Source organism: Cajanus cajan, chromosome 9 (genome assembly GCF_000230855.2).
Source record: "Cajanus cajan strain Asha chromosome 9, NIPB_CcT2T_4, whole genome shotgun sequence".
NCBI lineage: Eukaryota > Viridiplantae > Streptophyta > Magnoliopsida > Fabales > Fabaceae > Cajanus > Cajanus cajan.
The window spans coordinates 52,779,753-52,806,844 of NC_138525.1; the positions used below are offsets into that span (position 1 = coordinate 52,779,753).

The 27,092-nt window shown below is 33.3% G+C and overlaps 1 protein-coding gene across 3 annotated transcripts; it reads right to left on the bottom strand.

Moving 5' to 3' along the window:
- Positions 1 to 22,223: 22,223 nt before the first annotated feature.
- Positions 22,224 to 26,172, bottom strand: LOC114915099 (uncharacterized). Of its 3 annotated transcripts, none has more exons than XR_014429601.1 (7): positions 25,829 to 26,172; positions 24,561 to 24,793; positions 24,251 to 24,469; positions 24,082 to 24,171; positions 23,893 to 23,997; positions 22,841 to 23,465; positions 22,224 to 22,613 (listed from the first exon to the last, which is right to left on the bottom strand). XR_014429601.1 is itself a non-coding variant. In XM_083063611.1 (6 exons), the coding sequence occupies exons 2-6, from the start codon at positions 24,762 to 24,764 to the stop codon at positions 23,127 to 23,129; spliced, it is 957 nt and encodes a 318-aa protein (XP_082919737.1). In that variant the 5' UTR covers positions 24,765 to 24,793; positions 25,829 to 26,172; the 3' UTR covers positions 22,224 to 23,126. The 3 variants fall into 3 exon arrangements, 1 of the variants encoding a protein (XP_082919737.1); XR_014429602.1 differs by having other exon boundaries at positions 24,651 to 24,793; positions 25,829 to 26,171; XM_083063611.1 differs by having other exon boundaries at positions 22,224 to 23,465.
- Between the last annotated feature and the right edge of the window lie 920 nt (positions 26,173 to 27,092).

The following is a 27,092-nucleotide window of genomic DNA, read 5'->3' on the forward strand; positions in this document are numbered from 1 at the left end:
GGAGAGAATAAGAACACGTGAGAAAAGCGGTTTAAAGAAGTTATTATTCTGAACCACGTAGCAAATGTAGTGGGTAGCAGTTATGGGTTAAGAGCATACGTGTACAGAATTAACCACTCATTATGTCTCTATAAATAGAAAGATCACGGACCTCTTCAGGGTCGGAAAAACTCATACTTGAATTAACTTCTGAAGCACTCTCTGCCTACACACACATATGACTTTCGTGCACAAGATCGTTTTTGGGTATGACTGACTCTCGGCCACTTTTCTTTTGCTTTTTAGGAGTAGAATTAGCATAGTTCTCTTAGTTATTTATTTTAATCACGTAGTTATATTACTTTGATATTGTAACTCTGGAACATTATGCAAGTTGAACCATGATTTGTATTGCAAGTATCTTAATTATTCATTCTGTTCATCTTAGCATTTATATGTATGAAAATTATTGCTTGTTAATTATGGAAGAATCTTTAGAAACAAGTAATTACTAAAGTTGTTCACTCCTTTTCCTGTTCTTAAATAAAAAATCCTAAATTGAAACCATTTACGTGCTAGTTCGAGTAAAAAGAACCCTTAAACGTTTTTTCACCGTAAACAAATTGGCACGCCCAGTGGGACTCGTTTAATTTAGAACATAATTGGACTAGTTTTAGGTGTGTGGCTTGCATGAGATTAAGGAGTGGAAGAACTATGTCTACGTCTGATAATATGAACGTAAACCATAATAATGTAGATATAGAACAGCCTAACCCCAATCCTGATAATGTCACTAATGGGACCCGGGGGGCAAGATCTCCCCCTGTGTTGCTTGAAAACCATGCTAGGCATAATAATACCACTCAAGAGTTAGTAAATGTTACTAGAGAATACCCTTGGGGTATGCCACCTAATTGGCGAAGTACCCAACCTGCGTATGTCGAAATGTCAATGCCTTTTATAGGGCCAAATTCACAAATGAATATATCCCCACAGGGATATAATCCTGGGCCAAATGGATTGGGTTTTGTTATGCAAGACCCGTATCAACATGTAGGAACGAGTCAGGAAGGTTCGTTAATTCGACAAGGCAGTTACGTACCCACTGGAATTAGTAACCAGGCTATGATGGCTCTTAGACAGCAAATGGACCATAGTAATCATGACATGGTCAATTTGTTGTCAACTCAAATGCATAACATTATGACTCCCCTGTATGAATTGATAAACAAAATAGGGGATAAACTAGGTGAGGGAACACCTTCGAGAGCCATGAGTGCGAATTTGAATGACAGAGAAAACCTTGGGGGGCATGGAAATTTTCAGAATGTAATTCGACCTAATGGGAATCCCAATGATCATTTAGACCAGATGGTGGAAAGAATATTAAATAGACATGGATTCGATGTAGGTCGAAACGAGCGCCCATATTTCGTGTCAGCTTTTCCTGATTATATTACCCAAGCAGAACTACCCCGAGGAGTAAAAGTACCCAAGTTCTCGAAATTTGCAGGAGAATTGACTGAGTCAACAGTCGAACACATAGCTAGGTATGGAGTCGAATGTGGGGATTTAGCAAATAACGAATATTTAAAAATGAAATATTTCCCTAGTTCATTGACTAAACATGTTTTTACATGGTTTACGACCTTATCTCCTAATTCGATACACACATGGGTACAGTTAGAGGGTAGTTTCCATGAACACTTCTTTAGAGAGGAAACAAAAGTTAGTATAGTCGATCTGATGAATATCAAAAGACAAGATAGTGAAACTTTGGATGACTATTTGAATAGATTCAGGCAATTAAAATCTCGATGCTATACTAATATACCTGAACATGAATTAGTTAGGATCGCAGCAACAGGATTAGACTTCTCGATACGTAAAAAATTAGTAAATGAACAGTTGAGAGATATGGCCCAGTTAGCCGAAAAGGTGAGAAGAATCGAACAAATTAAGGTAGAAAAAGAAAGGTTAAGAAAATTTGATAGATTTGTTCGAAAAGAAAAGGTGGCTTATTTAGAAAATTCCGAGCTAAGTGACGATTCTAATTACGAGATTTCGACTGAAGATTTTGAGGTTAACTTAGCAGAGTTACGCCCTGGTCCTATGTATCGGTGTTAAATGTTAAAACCGGGAGATAATATAGAAGGGAATTCGACTAAGAAATATAGTTTTGACGTTAGTAAGGCAGAAAAGATATTCGATACCTTGTTAAAAGATAAACAGATTATACTCCCAGAGAATCATAAAATTCCACCTTTCGAACAAAGAAAAGGAAAGAAATTATGCAAATATCATAATATGTATGGACATGGGACTAACAGTTGTGTGTGTTTCAGGGATTTCATCGAGAAGACGATTACTGATGGTCGCCTGGCTTTTGAAGAAAAGGAAATGAAAGTGGATGTTGATCCATTTGCTGCCCATACTGGCTACGTCGAACCAGTTCCGATGTCCATCAACATGGTGGAAGTTGCTGCTGAGGACGATGATAGCATTGAGCCCATTTCTGACGAGAAGCTCGAAGAGTTAATGGAGGATTTTGCTAAAGAGCAAGAACCCATATACCCAAAGGAAGGGGATAGTCTGGTGGAGTTTCTATCGAAGAAAAAAGAAGCTGATAAAGAGGTCATGTTGTGTCCTCGATGCAGTGCTGTCTTCGACAGAGCAGCGGCTAAGGCTTTCGAAGAGTCAGAAATAATGAAGAATTACAAAGCTGAGAAGCTGCGTGAAAAAATGAAGCCCAATGCTAGGTCGAATGCTGGTTTGACCATGAGGCAAGTTTATATGCCTCAATATAATGCTCCGGTTGGGAAGATGAAGATGTATAACTCGTCTAGGTTCGGCAATACTTTTGTGTCGAACGCGAATGTACCTATCGGAAGATGGAACGCACCACCTAGGCCTATGATGGGTCGAGGTAAACAAGTAATGACTAGCATGGGAAACCCGGTACAGAGAAATGCAGGAAAAATTTTCGAATTTGACTACAGGGAATGTTAGAATTCCAGCTGGGGGATATGGACGTGGCTTTCGACAGCCATTTAACAACTTAACCAAAACCCAATGGAGGAGGCAACAAAGGATGCGAAAAGCAACCTTTGAAGGTATGGGGGGAAATCGTTTTTCGATTCCAGTTCCTCAAAAAGGGGAATCCTCTAGAAAGTTCATCGAAGACGATGAGGACATGATGACGAACTGCTTCGAGAGCGGTTTCGAGGATTCTCTGGAAGATATTTGCGGGGTAGTTTCCATTTTACCTTCGGAGTATGCTGGTGCTATGGAATCCGTGAATGAACAAGAGGATATCAACAGGGAAGACGTTTTCGAGGACCCCAATTATGAGTCCAAAATCATATGGGTCAATCAAATCTCGAGGGTCATCCCTAAGTTCAATTCTGCTGTCTTCGACTCTCCCACAGAGGAAATGAAAGGACATCTCAAACCCCTATTGTTAACACTGATGATTGAGGGGCAAGAGGTAAACAAGGTCTTGGTCGATGGAGGCGCAGCTGTGAATATCTTGCCTAAGACAATGCTAAAAAGGTTCGGGAAATCCTTGGCTGATCTGAAACCCCACAACATCATGATCTCCGACTATGCAGGCAAGTCTTCACATCCTGAAGGTATGATTCTACTCGATGTACAGATCGGAAGTGTGAAGAGGACTACCATGTTTATAGTGACACCTTCCAAGGCAAACTTCAACGTGTTGCTAGGTCGGGAGTGGATCCATGGTGTAGGTGTTGTTCCTTCGACCGTACACCAGAAGGTTTTCTTCTGGAATGATGATGAAGGTTTAGAGGTTCTCGAAGCTAATCAGAAGACTTATGAAGTTGGCATGTATTTTGCTGATCAACAACTGACAGCATTTGCCAAGACCAAACCTTTCGACGCCTACAACTCTGGGGTGATGGATGAAGAGGAAGGTGTCAAGAAAACCTTTTGTTGGGATGTAAAGAGAGGATTCGTGATTCGAGCCGAAAAGAATTCGGCTCCACTGGATGCATGAAGGGCGAAGATCCTTACTCGAGCTTCTTAGCTCGAATATCGGCCTACGTGGCCGATCAAACGGCCAACTTGGCCGATAACGATCAATTTGACAATGAGGTTAGTACGGCCATGTTGGCCGAAGAAAAACAAAAAAAGAAAGAAGAGATGGATTTCGAATCAATAAAGAAAAAAGAAAAACAACAAAAAGAAAAGGATTTCGAGATCGGAAAAAAGAATGAAGAAAAACAAAAAACAGAAAATCAAAGGGACCAAGGAGTCTCAGATAAAAATGAAAAGCAAGAGGAAAAAACAGACCTAGAGATCGAAAGGACAAAAGAAGGTAAAGAGCAAGAGCTGGAGCTCAAACTGGACTGCATTTTCGATGATTCACCTTTGGGTTTCGAGAGGGCCACTAATGAAGAGCATAAGTTAGAATCCCAAGACCCGCTCGAAGAGGTTAATCTGGGAACTATCGAAAATAAGCGAATCACTTACATTAGCAAGTTCTTGCAAGGGGAGCTGAAAGAGGAGATAATTCAAGTTTTGCATGAATACAAAGATTGCTTCGCATAGGATTATGATGAAATGCCAGGTTTGGATCGAGAATTGGTGGAACATAGGCTACTAATGATCCTAGGAAAGAAACCTGTGAAACAAAGTCCTCGAAGATTTGCTCCTGAAGTGATCGAGAAAATCAAGGGGGAAATTGAGAGATTGCTAAAGGCAAAGTTCATCAGAACTTCGAGATACCCTGACTGGATCTCGAATATAGTGCCGGTTATAAAGAAAAATGGGAAACTCAGAGTTTGCATTGACTTTCGAGATCTCAATATGGCAACTCCCAAGGATGAGTACCCTATGCCCATTGCGGAAAATATGATAGATGTCGCTGCAGGTAACGAGATTATGAGTTTGTTGGATGGTTATTCTGGATATAATCAAATTTATATTGCAGCTAATGACGTATCGAAAACTGCCTTTCGATGCCCAGGTGCCTTAGGCGTCTACGAATGAGTGATGATGCCATTTGGACTTAAAAACGCTGGTGCGACTTATCAAAGAGCGATGAACTTAATCTTTCATGATTTGATTGGTAAGTTCGTGCAAGTTTATATTGATGACATAATTATTGGCTCAAAACAAAAGAAAGACCATTTATATCATTTGAAACTAGCCTTCGAGAGAATGAGGAAATATGGTTTGAAAATGAATCCACTGAAATGTGCTTTTGGTGTCATAGCAGGTGAATTTCTGGGATTCATTATACACCAGAAGGGGATCGAGGTAGATAAGAACAAAACCAAGGCTATCATGGAGACCAGGCCTCCATCGAACAAGAAAGAGCTTCAATCTCTCTTAGGTAAGGTAAATTTTCTGAGGAGATTTATTTCGAATTTGTCTGGTAAAACTAAGGTATTCTCTCCTTTGTTGCGTTTAAGTAAGGAACAAGAATTTCGATGGAATAAAGAGCACCAGAGAGCATTCGAGGAAATTAAAGCTTACTTGGCTCATCCTCCAGTACTTGCACCAATCTCTAAAGAGAAGCAACTTAAGTTGTATATCTCAGCTAGCGATTCGACTATTGCGGGCATGCTGGCGCAAGATGATGATAATGGCATTGAGAGGGTCATCTATTATCTAAGTCGAATGTTAGTAGGAGCAGAAATCCGATATTCTTCTTTAGAGAAATTATGTTTAAGTTTATATGTTGCTTGTATAAAGTTGAAGTACTATATTAGGACTCGTGATGTTATAATATTTTGTCAAAGTAATGTGATTAAGTATATGTTGTGTAAACCTGTTTTACATTCTCGAGTTGGTAAATGGGCACTTGCATTAACTGAATATTCGCTAACTTTTGAACCACTAAAAGCAATTAAGGGTCAGATACTTGCGGATTTTCTTGCTGATCACTCGAAAGAAACAAAAGATAATTTATACTTAACCATAAAACCTTGGCAGCTATATTTTGATGGGTCCAAGCATGAGTCAGGTGTTGGAATAGGTCTTCTAATCATAAACCCGCAAGGATTGCCAACTAAGGTGTCACTCGAAATGGACAAAAGGTACTCGAACAATGAAACTGAGTACCAAGCGTTGATAACGGGACTCGAAATGTTAATGGATTTGGGCGCTCGAAATATATTGATCCGGGGTGATTCACAATTAGTCATCAAACAATTAACCCAAGAATATAAGTGCCTGAATGAAAGGTTAATTGAATTAAAAAATCGAGTTGAACGATTACTTAACACTTTTGACGAAGTCGAATTAGAACATATTTCTCGAGACTCGAATACTATTGCCAACAAGTTAGCTCAAATCGCTTCAGGATATAGGGTAAGTAAGAAGTGTTTGGAGAAACTATCACACGTACAAAGTGTATGGGTAGATCATCGAGAAACATTGAACGTGGGTTCTTCGTCTTCGAGTCAACCAGATTGGAGAAATAAGTTGATTGAGTATTTACAGAATCCCAATATAAAAGTTGAAAGAAAAATTAAATTCCAAGCCCTCAATTATGTGCTGTTAGATAACGAATTATATAGAAGAGGTTTTGATGGAATTCTATTTAAGTGTCTTGGAAGTCATGAGAGTTATATAGCTATGGCAGAGATACATGAAGGTATATGTGGAGCACATCAGGCTGGGAAGAAAATGAGATGGGTTTTATCGAGGAAAGGTTTATATTGGCCAACCATGATTAAGGATTGTATCGAATTCGCAAAAAGCTGTGAAGAATGCCAGAAACATGGACCCATACAAAAAGCACCAGCGAGTGAGTTGCATTCAATCATCAAACCTTGGCCATTTCGAGGATGGGCAATGGATTTAATTGGACAAATACACCCACCTTCTTCAAAAAATCACAAATATATATTGGTGGCCATAGATTACTTTACAAAATGGGTTGAAGCTATTCCTTTAAAAGAAGTCGAGCAAAAAGACATAATTGATTTTATCGAGGATCATATTATCACAAGGTTTGGGATTCCTCAAACGATCACTACTGATCAAGGCACAGTTTTTACGGGTCGAAACATTGCTCGATATGCGGAGTCGAGGGGGATTAAGTTAATAACTTCAACACCGTATTATGCTCAAGCAAACGGTCAAGTCGAGGCTGCTAATAAAGTAGTGATTGATTTAATCAAAAGACATATATCAAACAGACCTCGAAGTTGGCATGAGACTCTTGTTCAAGTACTATGGGCTTATAGGAATTCACCTCGAGATGCCACGAAAACTACTCCATATAAATTAGTATATGGCCATGAAGCTATTCTTCCTATTGATATTAACTTACAATCAATTCACATACAAAAACAAAATAAATTGCCTGTGGAGGATTATTGGAATTTAATGTATGATGAACTGATTTCTTTAGAGGAAGAAAGATTAATTGCGTTACAGAATATTGCTCAACAGAAAGAAAGAGTTGAGAAAACCTATAATAAGAAAGTAAAAATGCAACGTTTTCGAGTTGGGGAATTGGTATTAAAAGTTATACTTCCCATGGATCAAAAATCTCGATATTTGGGGAAGTGGTCATATAATTGGGAAGGTCCTTTTTTAGTCGAGCAAGTATATTCAAAGAACGCATACGTAATTAAGGAGATAAATAATTCAAGTGCAAGCAAAGTCATAAATGGGAAATACCTAAAACATTTCCATAAGAGAGTAGAAGAATAATTGTTCAACACGAGGCAAAGATAAATTAAAAGGCTGAAAGACAGAAAAGAAGAACAAATTATTACAAAAATTGCTTCTTGAAGTCCTTGAAAGCTTTATAAGCTTCGTCCAAATTTTTCTTGCGAGATGCACATTGAGATTCTAAGTGCTTCTTCTGCTCCAAAGTCTTGGCTAGTCGAGAAGAAATAGCTTTGCCCTCTTCCTTAAGCCCTGTCTGATGCTGCTTAATTTCTTGACTCTTAACCTTCACACCGTCCTTCTTCGAGCGAGTTCTATCAAGCTCGTGCTTTAAAGCTTCGATCACGTGCTCGATATCAGCCTCCTCCTTTTGCAAAGCCTGCAAAGAAGAGATCATGTCTTCTGTTGATTTCTTGATGAAAATCAATTCATCTCGGAGTTTTTCGAGCTTAACACGATCTCCTTCAGTCTCGACCTCAATTTGGGCTACTTCTTGATATGCAGTAGACCATTGAGTTCGAAGTTCCCATGCACGGCTAAAAGGCTTGATAAAAGATTGAAGCTCCAAAGAAATGTCAGAAGGAAGGTCAGAATAGCTCAGCAGGTCATCAAGCATTTGTTGAACTTCTGTTTTAAATTCAGGGATAAGGAAGGCTTGATCGAGATCTTCGACATATGCCTTCAATCGAAAAGATTCGAGCAAGGGTTGGTAAGAAGGTACTTCAGAAGCTGGTTCAACAGTGGGCAATTTCTCTTTTTTTGACCTAGAAGGGCCACTGGTCCAGTTGTCCAAGACCTCGAAGATACTATTGATATCTTCATCCTCGTTGTTGAAGAAACTCATCAAATCCAAATCTGGAGAAAGAATGGAAGAGAGGCCCTGGACAGAAGAAGTAGCACCTCCCTGGGTCGAAGGAGAAGTGGTAAAAGGTCTTGGAGACTCAGTAGAACCTACACAAGGAGAAATACATAAGAAATCTTCATTAACAAGTTATCATATCAAAAAGTAAAGTCGAAAGAAATATACCCTTGTGTGGACTCAAGGGAGGTCGTAACTCAAAAGAGGGTTCACCTTGAGCAGAGTCTGGTTGCGTCTCCACATGGGTCAAAGGCTCTGGTGGGAGAACCCTATCCTCTTCAGCCTGAAGAGGAACCTCTATCGAAGCCATAACTGAGGCCAATGTTGCAACATCCACTGGGGAGGTAGGCAACTGATGAAATGAAAGGGTAAGTTAAAAGATTAAGTTAAAACACCAGAAAATTTGAAGTCGAAAGGTATGAGAACATGAACCTGTTGAGTTATTTCAGTGACAAGAGGTACGTTTTTCTGTATCTCTCGAGACATATCTTGAGAGGAGTCCAAGGGGATAATCTCGATATCCTATTGAGGAAATGTTAGACAAATCAAAAATACAAAGTAAATGAAAGTAAAAATCGAAATACCTTTGGAACAGATTTCATGGCGTCGCTGAGTAGCTTCCCGCCAGAAGGTTGATGGGATTTCTTGGGAAGAGGTAAGACCATCTTCGCTTTTCCCTTGTCTTGCTTTTTTGTGGTCGAGACCTGAATTGAAAAGAATTGAAAGATAAGTAATTAATTATGAAATATGAGCATGAGAATAACCTTGATGTTTGAATTAAATTACTTACAGTTTTGGTACTGTCCGAATCCACTCTTGGCTTTTTCGAGGTTTCTTGTTTCTTTGAGGTTTTGATACTCTGTGAAGTTGAAGCTCAAAAAGAGTGAGATAGAATATTAGAATATTAATGGAGAAAGGTTGCAATCGAGACAAGCCGTACCTTTGAACGCAAAGAAACCTTGTCAGCAGCGGTTTTTCTTTTTCGACCTTTCTTCGAAACACCTTCATCTTCGTCACTCTCCCAATCGGGAGTTGGATCAGGATGTCGAGGAACACGCTGAGGGATAGCAGCTGCAAGGTTGGACCAAAGAAGTGAGACAAGTTCGAGGTATACTCGAAAAACAAGTAAATGAGAAATATTTACCAGGAGGAGGGTTAATGTTATTGACCCAACATAATGGCCACCACTTGTTTCGAGGAAAATCGTACACGGAACATCGCGCGTAGGTAACTTTACGCTTTACGGGAATTTCTTTGCGTTCAAGGTAAAACGGGTCGAGTGTTTTCACCCAAGGAGGATGAGATACATGTTTAACCAGGCCAAAAAGGGCATTTGGAAGAGGAGGTATATACTTTGGACAAAATTTTTCGAAATTAGTTTTACCGAGAGGGTTTATTACCTTTTTCGAGCGTATGTTCCGTTGTACCATTTTCGATAAGGACACAGAAGCGTCAAAGATGGTGCGGTGTACATTGTCAGGTCGATAACAAACCTTAAAAAATTGTTCAAATTGATAAATGATAAGTTGATTCTTGAAAGTACCTGGTTGTTTAGGCCCCTGCGAACAAGAGAGAGGAGAGTTGATCAACTTCTTCAAAAATATATCGAAAGAGATAAGCTTATCAGTACAATACTGACACCACCAACGAAGGTAACATCTAGAAACTAAGAAAGAAGGTGAGAAGTTGCAAGGGGTAAGTGTAAGTTTCTTGTCAGGACGCAAAATGAATTGTAGAACCTCTTCATAGTTCCCAGATTCGACGCAGATGTCAGCGTCTATGCCTTCTTTTCGACGAAGGGGAAGAGGTTTCATCTGGCACAATCCAAATTGTCGGGCAAAGAGTTGAGGGTGGTAAGGGTAAACTCGAACATCTCTTTGCCTCATACCAGAAAAAAGTAGATCCCATGATAAAAAGCCAAACCAAGTCTCGATCATATCTGAAGCAATATCCCCCACTTGGTTGTTCTGTCGAAGCCAAGGAGGACCTATCAAGGAAGGTCGAATAAACGGAGCCAAGTCTTCACTGAATTCCGTGAAGTTAAGGATAGTCTCTATGTAGATTCCAAAATTATTTACAGAGCGCTTTCGAGGGGTTAAAGTTGTCAGTCGAGCCCCTTCGAGTTCACAAGAAGAGTGAAAGATCGAAGAAAGGAAAAGTTTTTTCTCGAAGATGGCATTGAGCCATAGTTGAAGTAACCAAAGTGGACCAGAAAGATTTCGAGGGCCGGATTCGCGAAATAGACTCTCAGAAGCTTCATCAAGGCAAGTGTAAAGAGAAGCCAATAGCAGTTTACTTAAACAAATCTTCTTCTTTAAGTGTAAGGCTTGCGCAAGAGTATAATAGTACTTTGGTACTTGAAGAGAAGGCGTGCAGAAAACACAAGCAGATAACCAGTATAATAAAAAAGCAATATGTTCAGAAGGTGAAACGGAAGTCCCAGGTTGTCCCATATGTGCGTTTATGAAAGCTAAATAGGTTTTCTTATCCCAAGAAATCGAAAGGTCCTTGATCGAAATTTCATCGTCGAAAATATCAGGGTAAAACCTATCTCCTAATGGGGACAAGCCAGTGATAGCAACAATATCTAACAAAGTGGGGCAAACAAATCCACAAGGAAACTCGAAAGCTCTTGTCTCCCTGTTCCAGAAGAAAAGTGCGGAAAGCAACATTTGGGGCTCGAAGAGATGTAGGTCAAACTTTGCAAGCTGAATGAATTCTGAAATCCCCGTCTCGACCCAAGACGAACTCATGGCATCTTCCACGCGTAATAACCATTGAAGATGTCTATCCTTGGTAGGGGGAAATGCTCGAAAAATCTTAGTGGTATCTTTAAATAAAGAAAGGTCTATGGAGGGCGAGTAGATGAAGGGCAAAGCAGAAGAATCCTCTAGAAGCATAGTGTTACCAAATTTTTTCTTGTTTTGACCCATGAATGGTCCTAAAAAAGCATGAATATTACCATTCTCAAGAGAGAAGGGAAGAAGTACCTGAGAATTGTAAATCTTGAGACTGGCTTCTTCCATGCCAGGGATAGGCACGAAGGTCTCTTTACCTTCAGGGATGGTATGCACTGGGGCGTTAGTCATCAGCAACGCTCCTCCCTGAGTAGAAGTGGCTGCAGCAGTGGTGGTGGGTGTAGCAGCAGAAGCCATTGTTGTGGACAAAACTAGGGATGACCCAGTAGTAGGGGACACCGTTGAAGCTACGGCGGCAGAAGTGGAAGCAGCAGAGGAAGCCATGGACGTTAATTTAGTCAAAGAAAGGTAGAAGAAAGCAAAGGAGCACCAGAGAAAGGAAGAAGTAGAAGACTTGAGCGTGAAGGAAGCAAATAGTGAAAACGGTGGTTAACCCTAGAGTGAAAAAGGATATAAAGGGGGTAAAAAATCTGATGGGCTTAAAGTGTAATGGGCTTAACAAATGAATTTTTAAAATTTAATGATTATAACAACTGCCAAATATTTTGGTAACAGCAAAAGACACAAACACGCGCCGTATATGCAGTTAATGTCACCTCAACGATCATGTACATTAAATGTTGATTTTAGTGCGAGCCAGAGTAGGGTTTCATCGAAAGAAAATACTCCTATTAGAGATATTAGTTAAAGAGAACTTAGATAGGAATTCGAATCTTTCTAGAACAAACAATCAAGATCGAATTCCTAGGGGGGCATTTGTTGAGACCACTTGAAGTGATGAGACTCGAAAACGGTTTGACTAAGGGCATTGCCTCAAGACTACCATACATGGAAGACTTATAACTAGTCCTAAAGGGGGGTACTCGAGATAAGGTCGAATTGAGATTCGAGAGTATTCAAGCTGGAAACAAGACTTCACATGGAAACATTCAAGATAGGGTCGAACATAACGCACTTCGGAAAAGTCGAACAAGGAAATGGCTAAGCCAGAAGCGGTTATCAAAATCAAAGGAGAGAATAAGAACACGTGGGAAAAGCGGTTTAAAGAAGTTATTATTCTGAACCACGTAGCAAATGTAGTGGGTAGCAGTTATGGGTTAAGAGCATACGTGTACAGAATTAACCACTCATTATGTCTCTATAAATAGAAAGATCACGGACCTCTTCAGGGTCGGAAAAACTCATACTTGAATTAACTTCTGAAGCACTCTCTGCCTACACACACATATGGCTTTCGTGCACAAGATCGTTTTTGGGTATGACTGACTCTCGGCCACTTTTCTTTTGCTTTTTAGGAGTAAAATTAGCATAGTTCTCTTAGTTATTTCTTTTAATCACGTAGTTATATTACTTTGATATTGTAACTCTGGAACATTATGCAAGTTGAACCATGATTTGTATTGCAAGTATCTTAATTATTCATTCTGTTCATCTTAGCATTTATATGTATGAAAATTATTGCTTGTTAATTATGGAAGAATCTTTAGAAACAAGTAATTACTAAAGTTGTTCACTCCTTTTCCTGTTCTTAAATCAAAAATCCTAAATTGAAACCATTTACGTGCTAGTTCGAGTAAAAAGAACCCTTAAACGTTTTTTCACCGTAAACACATACATTTTTGTTATTCAACATTCAAAATTTCATCCGATTGTCACTTTGTTACTTGATTGTATGATGTAGATAATAGATAATCAATATCGCACATTAATTACTAACATAGTGTGTTAAAAAAATGTTGTGTTCAACATAACCTCTATTTTAAAAATTTTATGGGTTTAATTATTTGGAGTATTGAAATGCATAAATTTCTATTTTATAATTTTATAATCAGTTGTTCGCCATGGGTCTTTATATCTATGAGATTGATCGAAGCACCTTGATCGACCAATTTAAAAAAAATAAAAATAAAAAAATTATATATATATAGAGAGAGTAAACGCTTTACTATTGTAGAGGGAAAAAACATTTTTTGAACATCATTTTTTACTTTATTAATTTTACAATACTTTCTCATACAATAAAAAAACACTTCCGTAATACTACATTTTGAGTAATTTTTAAGAAAAAGCATTAGTGGTTTGAAAAAATAATACTAAAAATACAATCTCTAACTCACGCACACGCTATATTGTTATAATAAATTTATTAAATTTACAAAATTGTGTAAGTATCATATTTTATTTATGGAAATGTATTTCAAAATTGTGTTTCTAATATTTTTAAAATAGAAAGATGCTAGTAATTTCCAACCCATTTCGGTCAATAGGAAGGCTTATGTTTGCAGTGTATTATTGATATGCTAGTAGTAGTACTACTCTAAGGTTTTTTTTTTCTTCTTTTTCATACAAGTGTTACACACCAAATTTTTGTTTATAAATGGGATATATATTTATATTTAATGTCCATCTCCATATTGAAAAGATTGTTTGTAAATAAACAAAAAAAAACCCTGAATGATAAAAAAATATTAATTATTTATTTAGAATATGTATCAATAGGTATAATAGGTAATCGATACTTTTATAACAAGTTAATGAAGTTAAGCAGTCTATGTATTTTAATTAATAATTTAAATATCATTAACCGATTTATATGAATACTCTAGAAATTATGGATTTTTAATGTTTTGCTTTCTCTTAACACCCTTTCGCAAGGAAAAATAGAGTGCGAATGCATGAAAATAAAAATAAAAATTAAAAAAAGAACCAGAAAGGTCGTGGGATTTTCATCCAAGTTGGTACGTCACTCATGACATGCATGGCCAGGATTTGAATTGACTTCACACACACATATGATTATGCACTCCTAGTCCTAGCCTCGAGGCCTCGAGGGTTGTTGTTGATTTTAAGGTTAATTTCTCTGGCCACATATGTTTTATTCATATTAAATAATTTAAAATTAATTTTATGAAAATAAATTGCTACAAAATATATGCTTGGAATAAAAATATAAAGAGAAAAATATGAATACCAATAACTACTTTTTAAAAAAAATTAAAAGTTCAATTTTTTTTCATTCTTATTTTATTTTTATTGTTCTAAAAAAACATTTTTCAATATAATATTAATGATATATAATGCATAGTATCAATAAATAAGTTATACATTATCCTTTTTATGTTATTTAATTTAATAGTTAATATATTCTAATATTATACATTTTATTAATTATTGTTGATTTTATTGAATTATTTGTTGTGGTGATTTAATTATTGGTTTGTTAAGAAATTATGAGAATTTAAAAATTTCTAAGGAGTTTTACTTGTTTAAGAGAGTTTCTATACATAGGTCAAGTTTGACTCGTAGGGATAATATATATAAGGTCTTTTTTTAAAAATGAATTTCATAAGTTTGATTTCTTCAAAAAGTTAGTAAGAGTTTAAAGAGAAGCGTCCTAGAGTCAAAGTAAAACAATTTTCTCTCGACTTCACAAATTTCTTCTTTTTTCTTCTCCAATTGTGATTCGTGACTTTAACATAGCGCTATGTTGTTGATTTTGGGGTGAAATTCATGTTTTGGTGACTTATACATATTTTATCAAATTAATATTTATCTCATTGTAAAGCTAATTAAAGTATTTATAACTCTTGTGTTGACCTTTGCATATTAGTTTCTTCATATATTGAGTTTTAGACATCCATTTTGAGTGATTTCAAAGTTATTGGTTAACTAACATCCAAAGTTACAATTTTTATGAAGATTATTAAGCCTAATTTCCTTAATTTGCTTAAGACACTTTAAATTCACTCAAGTGAACTTTTACTAATGTCTCTACCTTGAATTAGCTTAAGTGGATTTTGAATTTCCCCAAACCATTTAAAGTGCACTAACACTTATCCAATTAATTTGTGCACTCATTGAAACCTAGCTAAACTAAGGGTTCAAACACATTCTCAATTTGATTAATTAATCAATTTCATTACCAATATGCTCTATTTGATTTAGGGTTTCTATGAGTTCTCACATTACACTAAGGTTATAAATAGGATTTAAAACTTAGCCCTTTAAGGTTCAATTGCACAACACAAGGATTTAATTGTAGAACAAATCAATTTTTTCAATTAATCCAATCATGAACAATATAAAATTACAAATGTAAGGGGTACTTGTATCCCCTTTGAGAAATCAAACACAATGGGGTTGAGCGAAAACATTGTTACCCATAATTAATTTACCTCACAGCCATAAGCGAGACAACTCGCCCTCCCTTAGCATAAAAAAGCGTTGACTACAATAAGGGTGCAACATTGTGATTTCCTTCTTCGACCTCTATAATAATGTCAATTGGCAATTACTGTTAAGAGCTCTAGGTTAAGAGACCTTGAGAGCAAGCTGATCTCATGAAGGTTGGATCCGAGGTAAGAGGAGTCAGCTTATAAAGGTATAAAGATAGTTTTTCAATTGTGAACTTCATAATGCAAGTTTTCAAAAATCGTAGAGAGAAGCTAGAGAGAGATTATCTCTTCCTTCTTCCTTCCTCATTCTCACTAAGAACCCTTCCTTTTCTCCCTTTCTTAGCTGATTCAAGTTAAGTGGTAATGAAGAATCCAAGCTTCCAAGGTTGGAACTTCAAGCAAACAATGTGTAGAGTTGTTTTCTTCCTCTTCTCTTCTTGTGGATTTGATTCCCTGAGAGGTAAGGGAATCTTGTGGTTGATGAGTTTTGGATTTGCAAGTTGTATCTTGGTTGTTGATGTTGTTTTAATTAATGTTGCTAGTTGAGTAGGTTTATGATGAGAGGATGAATGTTTGGGACTTAGTTCCTATGAAGTGTTTTGGGGGCAAAACTTGGTGACTTATTGATTTTGATAGATGCATGTTGATTTTTTTGGTAAATATGTGTTCCTTGTGTTGAATAGATACGGTGTGTTCTATTACATGTGAGTTTGCATTGTATTCTCAGGTAGATCTGACAAAATTAGTCCTACATAAGTGCAAAATCTGATATTATGTTGGGTGCGCCTTCACGGTGTCAGACATGACTCTAAAGGGAGATCTTTATCTTACTCACATTGGATGCAAGATTGGTAGCATCAAACATGGAGAGAGACTCATCTCAGGTTGGAATCACATTGGACGTGGGTTGAATGGTGTCAGGTGTGAGAGAGAGACTTGTCTTTGTCTGGGTTTATGTCAGGCGCTCGTGTGTGTGGCATCAGACATGAGTCAGTTAGAGAGCTCTTTACCTGATTAAGGTTAGGCGTGGGTGTTGCCATGATAGATGCGAAAGAATAGGAGACTCTCAACCTCAATCATGTCGAGCGCGAGTGATGTGGTGTCGGGCATGGACAAGACATAATGCTCTCTGCCTAAATGGCATCAGGCACAAGTTGCATGTTGAAAAGTTGTTTGTTTAAGATGTTCAATACCTGATAAATGATGAATGAGTGGTATAGATGATGATGTAAGATGATATAGAGGTGTTGATATGTTGTAAAGTTGCAAGTTGTTTTAAGTTGCCCAAGCTAATTGCAATTATCATTTTATTAAATTTGCTCATGTTTGTAAAGATGTATGATACTTAAGTTGTTCAAGTTGTTAAGTTGATAAGCTATAGGAATGTGGTTTAAATATATGTCATAGACACGATACATAAAAATTAGAGGAGAGTAAAGTTATTTTCGAAAGTTGAATATCCCATTGTGTGGGGATATACATTGCGATAATCCAAGAGCTCGGTTGAAAACCTTTTGGTAGGCAAGTTGGTCTTTGAATGGGTAATTTATTTTCAATTGTTCCCTCTAGGTTTTATGTGATATCCATTTTGGACAAGATTGAGACACATGTGTATAAAGTGGCCAACCAAGTAAAATACGAAGTCAAGGACTTAGTCCCTAACCGAGTATTGGAGGGTTGTGATATTTGAAGGGTAGTCATTAAGCTAATTTCATAGGAGGTTTAGTGTTGTAAACTAATATTGTGATAGACTCATACTCGAACTGTTCTACTCTGATAGTAGTACTAGTTTAAGTGGCAAAACTTGAGAATCAATCTAACTTATGCTAGCCTTTGTTTCTAGCCACAATGTCAGCTATTGTTTCTAGTTTATACCAGTCATTGTGATTCAGTAGGGAATAACCACTTAAACTGTTCACTATGTATTGTAAGAGATTTCTATAGTTGATATGTGTGACAATGCATTAGAGGTGATATATGTGCTATTGTGTTGAATATGTTGAAGTTGATTAAGTTATGGTGATGAGATAGTTGTCATGTTGTGAGTTGTTATATTTTGATATGATGGTGTGGTATTATTGAAAGTTGTATTAATTTTGATCATATATCGAATTCTTTTTACAAGCTTATCCTGTGTTTTCCTTATATTTAGAATTACAATGTTCATACTTGATATGAAAATTAAACAAGGTTAGTAGGATTACTTGTGTTGTTGGTGAATAGTCACTCTAGAGAGAGGTGGCTAGGTTTTGGTTGATGGTTGCTTCGATGTAGTCAAATCTTGTACAGATGTTGACTAACACATAGATTTATTTTACGCTTAACCGTGTATTTTGTATATAGTATATATGTACAAGAATTATTGCTATGATTCTTATTCCCTACATATATCTATGTACATGATATTAGTCTCTAGTTGCATAATAAATCCTAAATATTTTGTATGTTGTTTAATCTTTCGTTGTGTAGTAGCTGAACCATAATAAATGTAATGACTAATCAAGTTGTTACAACCTCAAAATTTTCTTCGTAACGTTTAGATTGTACTAGTTTTTTAGAAAATCAAAATAAACCCCTATTATACTCTTGACTAATCGGACCACAAGCTATTAGGCTTAAAAACACCAACCCAATAGTTCAAAACACTTTTCTTAAAAATATTCAGCCAACACTTAAACTTATTATAATAATAATAATAATAATAATAATAATAATAATAATTTATTATTATTGTTGTTATTTTGGAAAAAAAAGTCTTTATAACACGTTGTAGTGTAGAAGAGATTGTTTGGGAGTATGTACTACGATTTCGAATTCGTAAATTATTGCCTTAAAGATATATGATATATAAAAATCAAAAATAACATTTAATCTTACAAATGTAGCCTTTTTATCCTGGTTTTTAGTGATTTTTTTTTCCATCTTTTAGTTAATTAACCACTAATGCTAATAGTTTCCATCGATATGTTGAGTGTGTACATTGGAGTCAATTGAGGGTGTAAGTAAGATCTAAAAAGAGCAAGTGAGATTTATCCAGATCCAATGCTCGTGGCTACTAGTTTTGAGCTGGTTGACTAATTGATCCCTACATTAATTTTTTTTTAATACCAAAAACTAGACAATTAGGGTAAAAACATATGAATATTGGTTAAGTATATGTTTCTTTTAATCAAATTGCCTAGAATTTGAATTATGTCTTTGAGTATGAAAGAAATTATGTTAGAAATAATCATCAATAAAAATTAATTACTACCTTCAGTTATGAATATTTTGTATCAATATTTTTTAAAAAAAATTGATAAAAAATGCAACAATATTTTCATAATTAATCAACATTGGTGAAAAATTATAATGGTCCCATTGGAAACACCCACCAATATTTATTGAACACATGTTTACAACTTTTAGAATCAACTAATAAATCTTTAGATATTTTAATAGTAACATCAATAACTATGTAAAGTATATTTAAAAATCTATCGTATTTGAACAAACTTTAATAATTGTATACAACTACACACATTTATTTATTCTTTTTTAAACCAATGGGACAAAGTTTTTATTATTAGAAATTTTAATAATATTATGACATTATTAGTTATTCGTGAATCATCTTTAAATGCCAAAAATACAAATTAATATTTGTACCTACATTCATTTACTCATGAGGCAAAATTAATTACTTATGATTACTATCTTACTAAGTACTAACCATTTGTCAAATATATTTAACCATTAATATTATAAGTAAATTATTTATAAGATAAAATTAATCATATTACACGTAATTAATTTTATATATGATATATTTTTTATTATTAAAATTACAAAACCTTAAAGCTTTTAGCATAGACTTCAACCCCACGGCCACCACTAGAAATGAATGGTGGAAATTAATCATTACTCACGATTAATAAAATGCATGAATATAATTTAAAGACTAATTAATGGACTTGCAATGGTAAAAGTCCAAAAGAGAATTGGAAAGAGGCAAAGAGGGATGAATAATAGATTTGAAGTTCGTAGTAGGATCACATAAACACATAAGGGGCAATTTGCAAGTGCGAAGTGGCGCATCGTGCTCCCAATGGCCAAGGAACCCAAACCAAGGAAGAAACCAGTGAGTACCTACCCAGGTTGTGGTTTACAATTTGGCAACAAATTTGAAGAAAAAAAATAGAGACACAATAACCAACTGGGGTAGGCAACTTGGTTAATAACCAAGGTTGGCTCTTAGGTGAAGCTTGGAGTCACCTTGGTATGTGGTGTTGCCTCATTCATTCCCTCCTTTTTCTCTCTCTGTCACTCACTTTTTTTCTTCTAATTTTGTTCTCTAGCCAACCTTCTAATTTCTTCGTCTTTCCAATTTTATAAATGTGATCCTGTCTTTAACAATGGTCAATTATTTTTTCATAAAATTGGAAAAGCAGTGGTCCAAGGATGAAAAAATGTTACAAACTTATGTCTCTTTTCATCTGGTTACAACTTTTTGAATCCCTTATCTTCTTCATTCACGAGATAAAATGTTTGAATATAAAAAAAAATAAAAAATAAAGAATAATATTAGAGAAAAAGTAAATAAGTTTAATTTTTTATATATTTTTTTATTTAACAAGTAGATATAATTTCTTCTCACCAAATCGACCTCGTCCAAAACAAAAATTGAGTATTGTCTTTGATTAAGGAGTACAAATTTCAAACCATTTAGTCATCAATTTTGGTTAATTTGTATATCCCATCAATAAATATTTTTACATAGTAAATTAATAATTGGATTTTTTTAAAATAATTTTATGAGAGACAATGATAGACATAAAAAAAATATTATTATTTTAATATAATTGAATTTCAAAGAATAAATAATGTAACTTAAAAAATATATTACACATTACACATATAATTAAAGATTTTTAATTCAATATTAATTTATTACTTCTTTATATATATATATATATATATATATATATATATATATATATAAGTTATAACTTAAGACACATATTACATACTAGTATACTAACCAAATTTTCCATTTCAAGAGTTATTTATTAATCCATTTATAGTAATTTTATTATAAAAAAAAACTATTTACTTATATTCATCTATATGTATTATACTAATTTACGTCCACTAAAGTTGCTACATGGCTTTTTTTTTTTTATAATAAATTTGTAATTCTAAAATTTTCTTTTAATTTCTCTATTTTATTTAATCACATTTTATCAAATGAATTTTCATTAATTTCATGTACACGTTACTTGACTTTTCATGTTTTCGACTTTTCAACTTTTAGTTTTTAAAATACTTCTTTTATCAATTAATATTTCTTCTATTTCATGTACATGTTTACTTGACTATTCATGTTTTCGACTTTTCAACCTTTAACTGTAAAATTATAATTTTAATTTTTCAAATGTTTTTAATTACTTTTAAAATTAAATAAATAGAATAAAAGTTACAATAATTTAATGCGTACGTTAAGAAATTATTTAATTTAGTTTTTTTTAGTTATATATATTGGTATTAAATAGAAAAAGGTAATATATATATATATATATATATATATATATTCATATAATATTTATTAATTATTCTTCTTCACTTATTTATAATTTCTATCATATTTTAATATTTCATACATAATATTAAATTATTATATTAACTGTTCATGCAGAATTTTTTGTTTAAGTTACTAAATTATTGTCGAAAAGAATTGAAAGGCTAGAAACAGAATAATATAAATGTAAGAAGCGTGTATGATATAAATGAAAAGTTAGCCTGACAAAAAAAAGTTCACAGTCACTACAAGAAATGTTACTTTTAGTGACATATAAAAAATGTCACTATAGATACAAATTATGTAGATATAAACTTATTTGACATATACCCACACACAATTTTTGTGTTGATTTTGAATGAGATTTAACAACATATATTATGTGTCACTATAACCTATAGCTACACTTTATAGCAATTGTAGGGATAAATTTACAAACATATACCAACATGCATTGTGTGTCACTATAACTTATACACATATTTTTAGGAATAAATTTATTAACATATACCAACATATATTGTGTGTCTCTATATCTTATACCTACATTTTTTTAGGAATACATTTATTAACCTATGCCAACATATATTGCGTGTCACTATAGCATATTTTCAATTTGTTTTTAAATTTAAATTCTTTAAATTGATTGCCTATTATTATTATTTTTAATAATTTTAAACATATTCATCTTTAATACACATGCTTTACATTTTACCTTTTGAATATATATTTCTTGCAATCTATATTTTCTTTTAAATAATTTTTCTCTGAAATTGTATTTTTGAATTTTACCCAATTTTTTTCTTGTAATGCACTGATATATTGAATACTAACATTTATCTCTTGATTGAGCTTGCACCATTGACAACAACTATCCAATTTCTAGACTTAACATGATTAGAAATTTTATTTAGCATGAGTAGAGTCTCCCTTAAGTATAACCGATATAAATTTTAAAATACATCAAAAAACATTTGAAAAGATAAAAAAAAAAAAAAAAAGATAAAATCCCCGTGGTGCACTAGTTTTACATGGTTTGTTTCAAGTGTAGGTGGATATATAATAATAATAGGGAGACAAGAAAGTGGGAATTGATCCCTGCCATGGAAATTAAGAAAAAGCAACCATTAGTGGCTAGGCTAGCTGTTACAAATCTTATCTTGATGGTTTCTTCAATTACAATTGGTTCCCACAAAGGATCACACTTCAGAACTAGATATTTATTTGTATTTCATCTTTCAGATATCCTTGCCTTTTTCATCTTTCCCTTCCACACTGTATATAAAAGACATCAAAACAATCTTGTGCATATCTTGTATTGCACCACCCCACAATATTCTGAGTCTGGGCTTATCCCCCTTCAGTTTCTATGGACAAAAATAACAACAATTCAAACTATTCTATATGCAGGAAAATCCATCATGCACTTACAAGCAATCCTGCAATCCAAGCCTAGAATTGGAAATATTAACAATCTGCATATGACAAAAATAAATTATAAAATGATTTAATGACAAATAAAAAATATATATCAATTTTAACTAGTATAAATTTTTTATTTTCTCAACTTGAAACATATATTGATTAGAAGCTAACATTAATATCAATCTTTTATATCCCAAAAAGAGAACAATGTCAATCCATGCTCATAACATATTATTTATAATGTTAGCTCAATGAATAGTAAAGGATCTTTATTTACCTCAGGGTAATATCCTACCCATTATTGATGCGCATAAGCATGTATAAATCCTAGTATTTATAAAGAACCTGCAGTCATAAATAATAAAAATGCAGTTAAAATTACAAAAAATAATTATATGATTATGTTTCTCAACTCAAATTTCTTACGATTATCGATATCACCTAACACCCACCACTTGTAGTTCACTAAATGTTATTATTATAATCGTTTCTGTTACTTGCAGCATCAGGTATCTAAACATAAAAAAGAAATATATGTAAAGTAATATTTTTGTTAAATATGATCACAATTGACATATGTCAGTTGTAAGAGTTAATACCTCTTGATCTACAGCTTCTATAATGTCATTAATCTCTTGAACTCCTGAAAATCGTGCTTGAAGAAAAGAAACAAGATTTCCAAGTACCTTCTCTAATTTTTGAATTCTAAGTTCTGCAGTAGAACTTTGAGCTGCAGTATTTGAATTTTTAGCAAGTGGAAGTTTGCCAAGACAACGTACATGTCCTCTTTTTTCAAGCCCTTTCACTTTTGAATAGATGTCATTTTTCCAATTTGTATAATCAGGAGCAGTTTGAGATCCTCCTAAGCTTTCTACCTCCACCATATGCTTCTTTAATTCGTCCTACATCAAAACCCCTTTTAATTAAAATAATCTAAACTATCGATCCTGTATGACACCAATCATGAGTTTAGATGCTTTTGAAAGCTAAATCGCAAGTATACAATAGAACAAATCAAACCATAAGGTTGTATCTAAGAAACAACAAAAACATAAGGCATAAAAATTGAAATGGCAGAAAATGAATTATATTCACATAGCACATTCACAAACTAATTGCAAAAATATACCTAAAACCCACACTGCAGTTTCAGAACCTGGAGACTAAAATTGACAATGGTAAAATTTGAAATTCCATTTTCATTGGGAAATAAAGAGCAAGAATGCGGGCACAGAGGAAATCTAAACTCATGATTGGAAGAAAGTGAATGAAAAAAACAATGTTATTTTAATTAACAACATAAGGATAAATCTAAATATGAATTCTTACAATCACATGGACTGCCTTTTCATTCACAATGCTCTCATCTTTTCGAGTCCGAGTATGAATATAAATTTCAGCTCGTGAGGGTTGCACTCCATTTTCCTTTTTTTTCTAATGTAATTAATGAAATATCAATAATCATATAAGTATAAGTAACATTATAAAAAAAAATATTATTCAAAGAAAAAAAATTACCTCATGAATTAACCTTGGGATATTTTTGGTACCCATGCAATGTAGATCCTCATATTTTGAGCGACTTCTTTTATTCATGTTACTTATGTCCTATAACCATGTTAAAGAAAATATTGCTAAATAAATTCTATATTAGACAATATGTTAATCATATTATATACGTACTCACTTGTCCTTTCTTAGAACACCAATGATGTACTAAATCACGATACTGAGAAGGATCAACCCTTTTGTCTGGGATGTTGGCAGCCATTTCTTCCTCAGTCTTACTTGCATCATATGCCTTTGATTTCAAATCATGCTTGAATTGCCTCCACTTATTACTCATGTTATCCTTTAGTATTCTCTTGGTTTGCTCAGACAGTTCAGGAACAAATTGGAACTTACTCTATCATAAAAGTCAATAATAAAAACCAATTCACAAGTCAACCATTTCAAAAGATGAAATTAATTAGAACTTATGAAATTCTATATAATACCTGTATTAGTTCAAGCATGTCAGCTATATTAGATTCAGGCATGTCTTTCCAACTAAGATAATTGATAGGAGCACATTGGTGCCTCCTTACCAAGCTACCAATTGCACTTAAAAGAGTTTTTCCTTCTGACCCAATAGGATTTCCCAAAGCATCTACCTCAACAACTATGAATTCATCATCTGACATATCCCACACATCCACCATATGTGTATAACCTCTAGTCTTCTTTCCACCTAAATCACACAAGTATCAATATATATATATATATATATATATATATATATATATATATATATATATATATATATATATATATGTATATGTATATATATCATAGATACTTCATAATTTAATGACCTGTCCTTCAAGTATGTCACACCTCATAATTTAAAATATTGAAGAAAAAAAAAACTCATCTTAAAAGGGAAAAAAAACTCTAAGTTTAAGAAACTAAGTCCAAAGACCTCCAATTGACAGCAGATAAACTGGGAATATTAAGTTGGACATAAAAAGGTGAAATCAAATTGGAGGATTTCACACACAGGTTTCACTGTGAAATTATTTTTTTTAACTTTTTTTTATTGATTTATATTGTAAAGTTTTCCAGATATGATGTATAAAAAATTAAACTCTTGCCTAATTTAATAGATAAAGTTAACAACTATCACTTCAAAAATTTAAAACTGACTTACTGGTAGTTAAGCTTGACATCAAGAGTTTCCAAAACATAAATTCTTGAATTTAAATATTATGAAAAAAATATCAGTTCATATTTCCAAATTCGTTGAAAGAAAATGATAAATTACCAAGTGTTGTTACCACAAGTGGTTCAACACCACAGGATTCAATTTTCAACTTGAGTATAATGTTATGATTGAATATTTTACTTTATTCTTATAAAGATAGATGTGATGAAAATGAATTATACTTATTTATTAAATATAAACAAAATGACCAACTTAATATTCACGTGACCATTAAAAAGAATACTACTATATATTCAAGTGGTCAAGACTAGTCAAAACACTATGCTACATTATTGCTACTGCTGTCTTACATTAATCGAACTTTATAGCTACAAAGTATTATTTCTAAAATTTTAATGAGTTGAGAATCTTTAACTTATTAAATAACTTTTTCAAAATAATATTATAAAAAATATCGTAAATAAATTGTTCAGAAAACAACAGAGAATATGGATATGGAGGAGTGAAATAGAAAAGAATATTTGACTTACATATTGCTATATAGTAAAAGTTGCTAGTTACCTCCATTAAAAGTTGTCCTTGTATTGTCAAGAGAAGTTTCAGATTCAACATGACTAAAGTCTTCAGTTTGAATTTTTGCTTCTTTCACTCCGCAGCTCCGTCACGCAATGCGCACTCTTTCCCGCAGCTCCGTCACGCAATGCCCATTTTTTTCTTAAAACTCTCGTATCCTTTTGCTTCTTTCGCGTTTTGGTTAAAAAAAATATTAATAATTAAAATATATTAATAAAGATATTTTTCAATCCATAATAAAATAAAATAATATATCAATAAAAATATTATTAAATGCCAAAATATTAATAATATATATTTTGTCAAATATTAGTAAAATAATGACAGATTTAATATATTAAAGTACGTATATTAATAACTGAGTTATAAAATAATAACAAAATATTAGAAAAATAGTTAGTCAAATTTAATAAAGTTTTGTTGTTTTTAAAAGTATTAATAATAATATAATAGTGACACAAAATAAAAAGAAGGTAAAATTATAATTATATAGTGACATATAAGAAAAAATATAGGTAAATATAATTTTAAATAACACTAAAAGTTGTGTTTAAGGTTTAGTGACATATAAGAAAAAATATAGCTAAAAATAGTTTATAGTGACACTAAAAGTTGTGTCATTATAAAATGTGTGTCACTATAAGACATTTTTTTTGTAGTGAGTTAATAAAAATAAATAAATAAATGGAACAAATAATTAAAATAATTTTAGAAATTAACAATTTCACGTGACATTTTTCATTAAAAAATTGATAAATAAATATAAATTTATTACAAATAAAAATATCAATTCACACCATACACGCAGAAATACAAACTCTAATTTTAATATATTTGTTGTAAATTAAAAATAAGTGTTTTGAAAAGTAAATTAAACTAATTGAAGTTATGCATGAATTTAATGCTTTTCTACTTTCCCCAAATTACTCTAACACTAAAAAAATGAGAAATTAATCTCTTAAAATACGGTTAGAATTTCTCCCAATTAACAAAAAGAAATTTTCATATATATATGAATAATTTATGGAAATATATTAAAAGTCAATTGAAAATAATTTTAAAAAAATTGGTTAAATTAGTCTGACATGTGATTCCATCATTCAATGTACCAAACTATATCTACTGCTCCTATTAAAAGTAAATTTCATAACTTAAAGATTTTCAAAACAGCTAGCATAACACCATGCCGACGAATCTCCTGTTAGGTCCAGAGTAGGCTTAATAGTTACTCACAGCTAAAATAAGAGATGAG

What these genes read in the sequence shown, in the direction of transcription:
- LOC114915099 (XM_083063611.1), bottom strand. Translation starts at nt 24,764, where the DNA reads ATGGTGGATGTGTGGGATATGTCAGATGATGAATTCATAGTTGTTGAG. An exon ending in ACATGCTTGAACTAATACAG is followed by an intron (nt 24,470 to 24,560) that starts GTATTATATAGA and finishes CTTTTATGATAG; the next exon opens with AGTAAGTTCCAATTTGTTCC. An exon ending in TCCCAAGGTTAATTCATGAG is followed by an intron (nt 23,998 to 24,081) that starts GTAATTTTTTTT and finishes TAATTACATTAG; the next exon opens with AAAAAAAAGGAAAATGGAGT.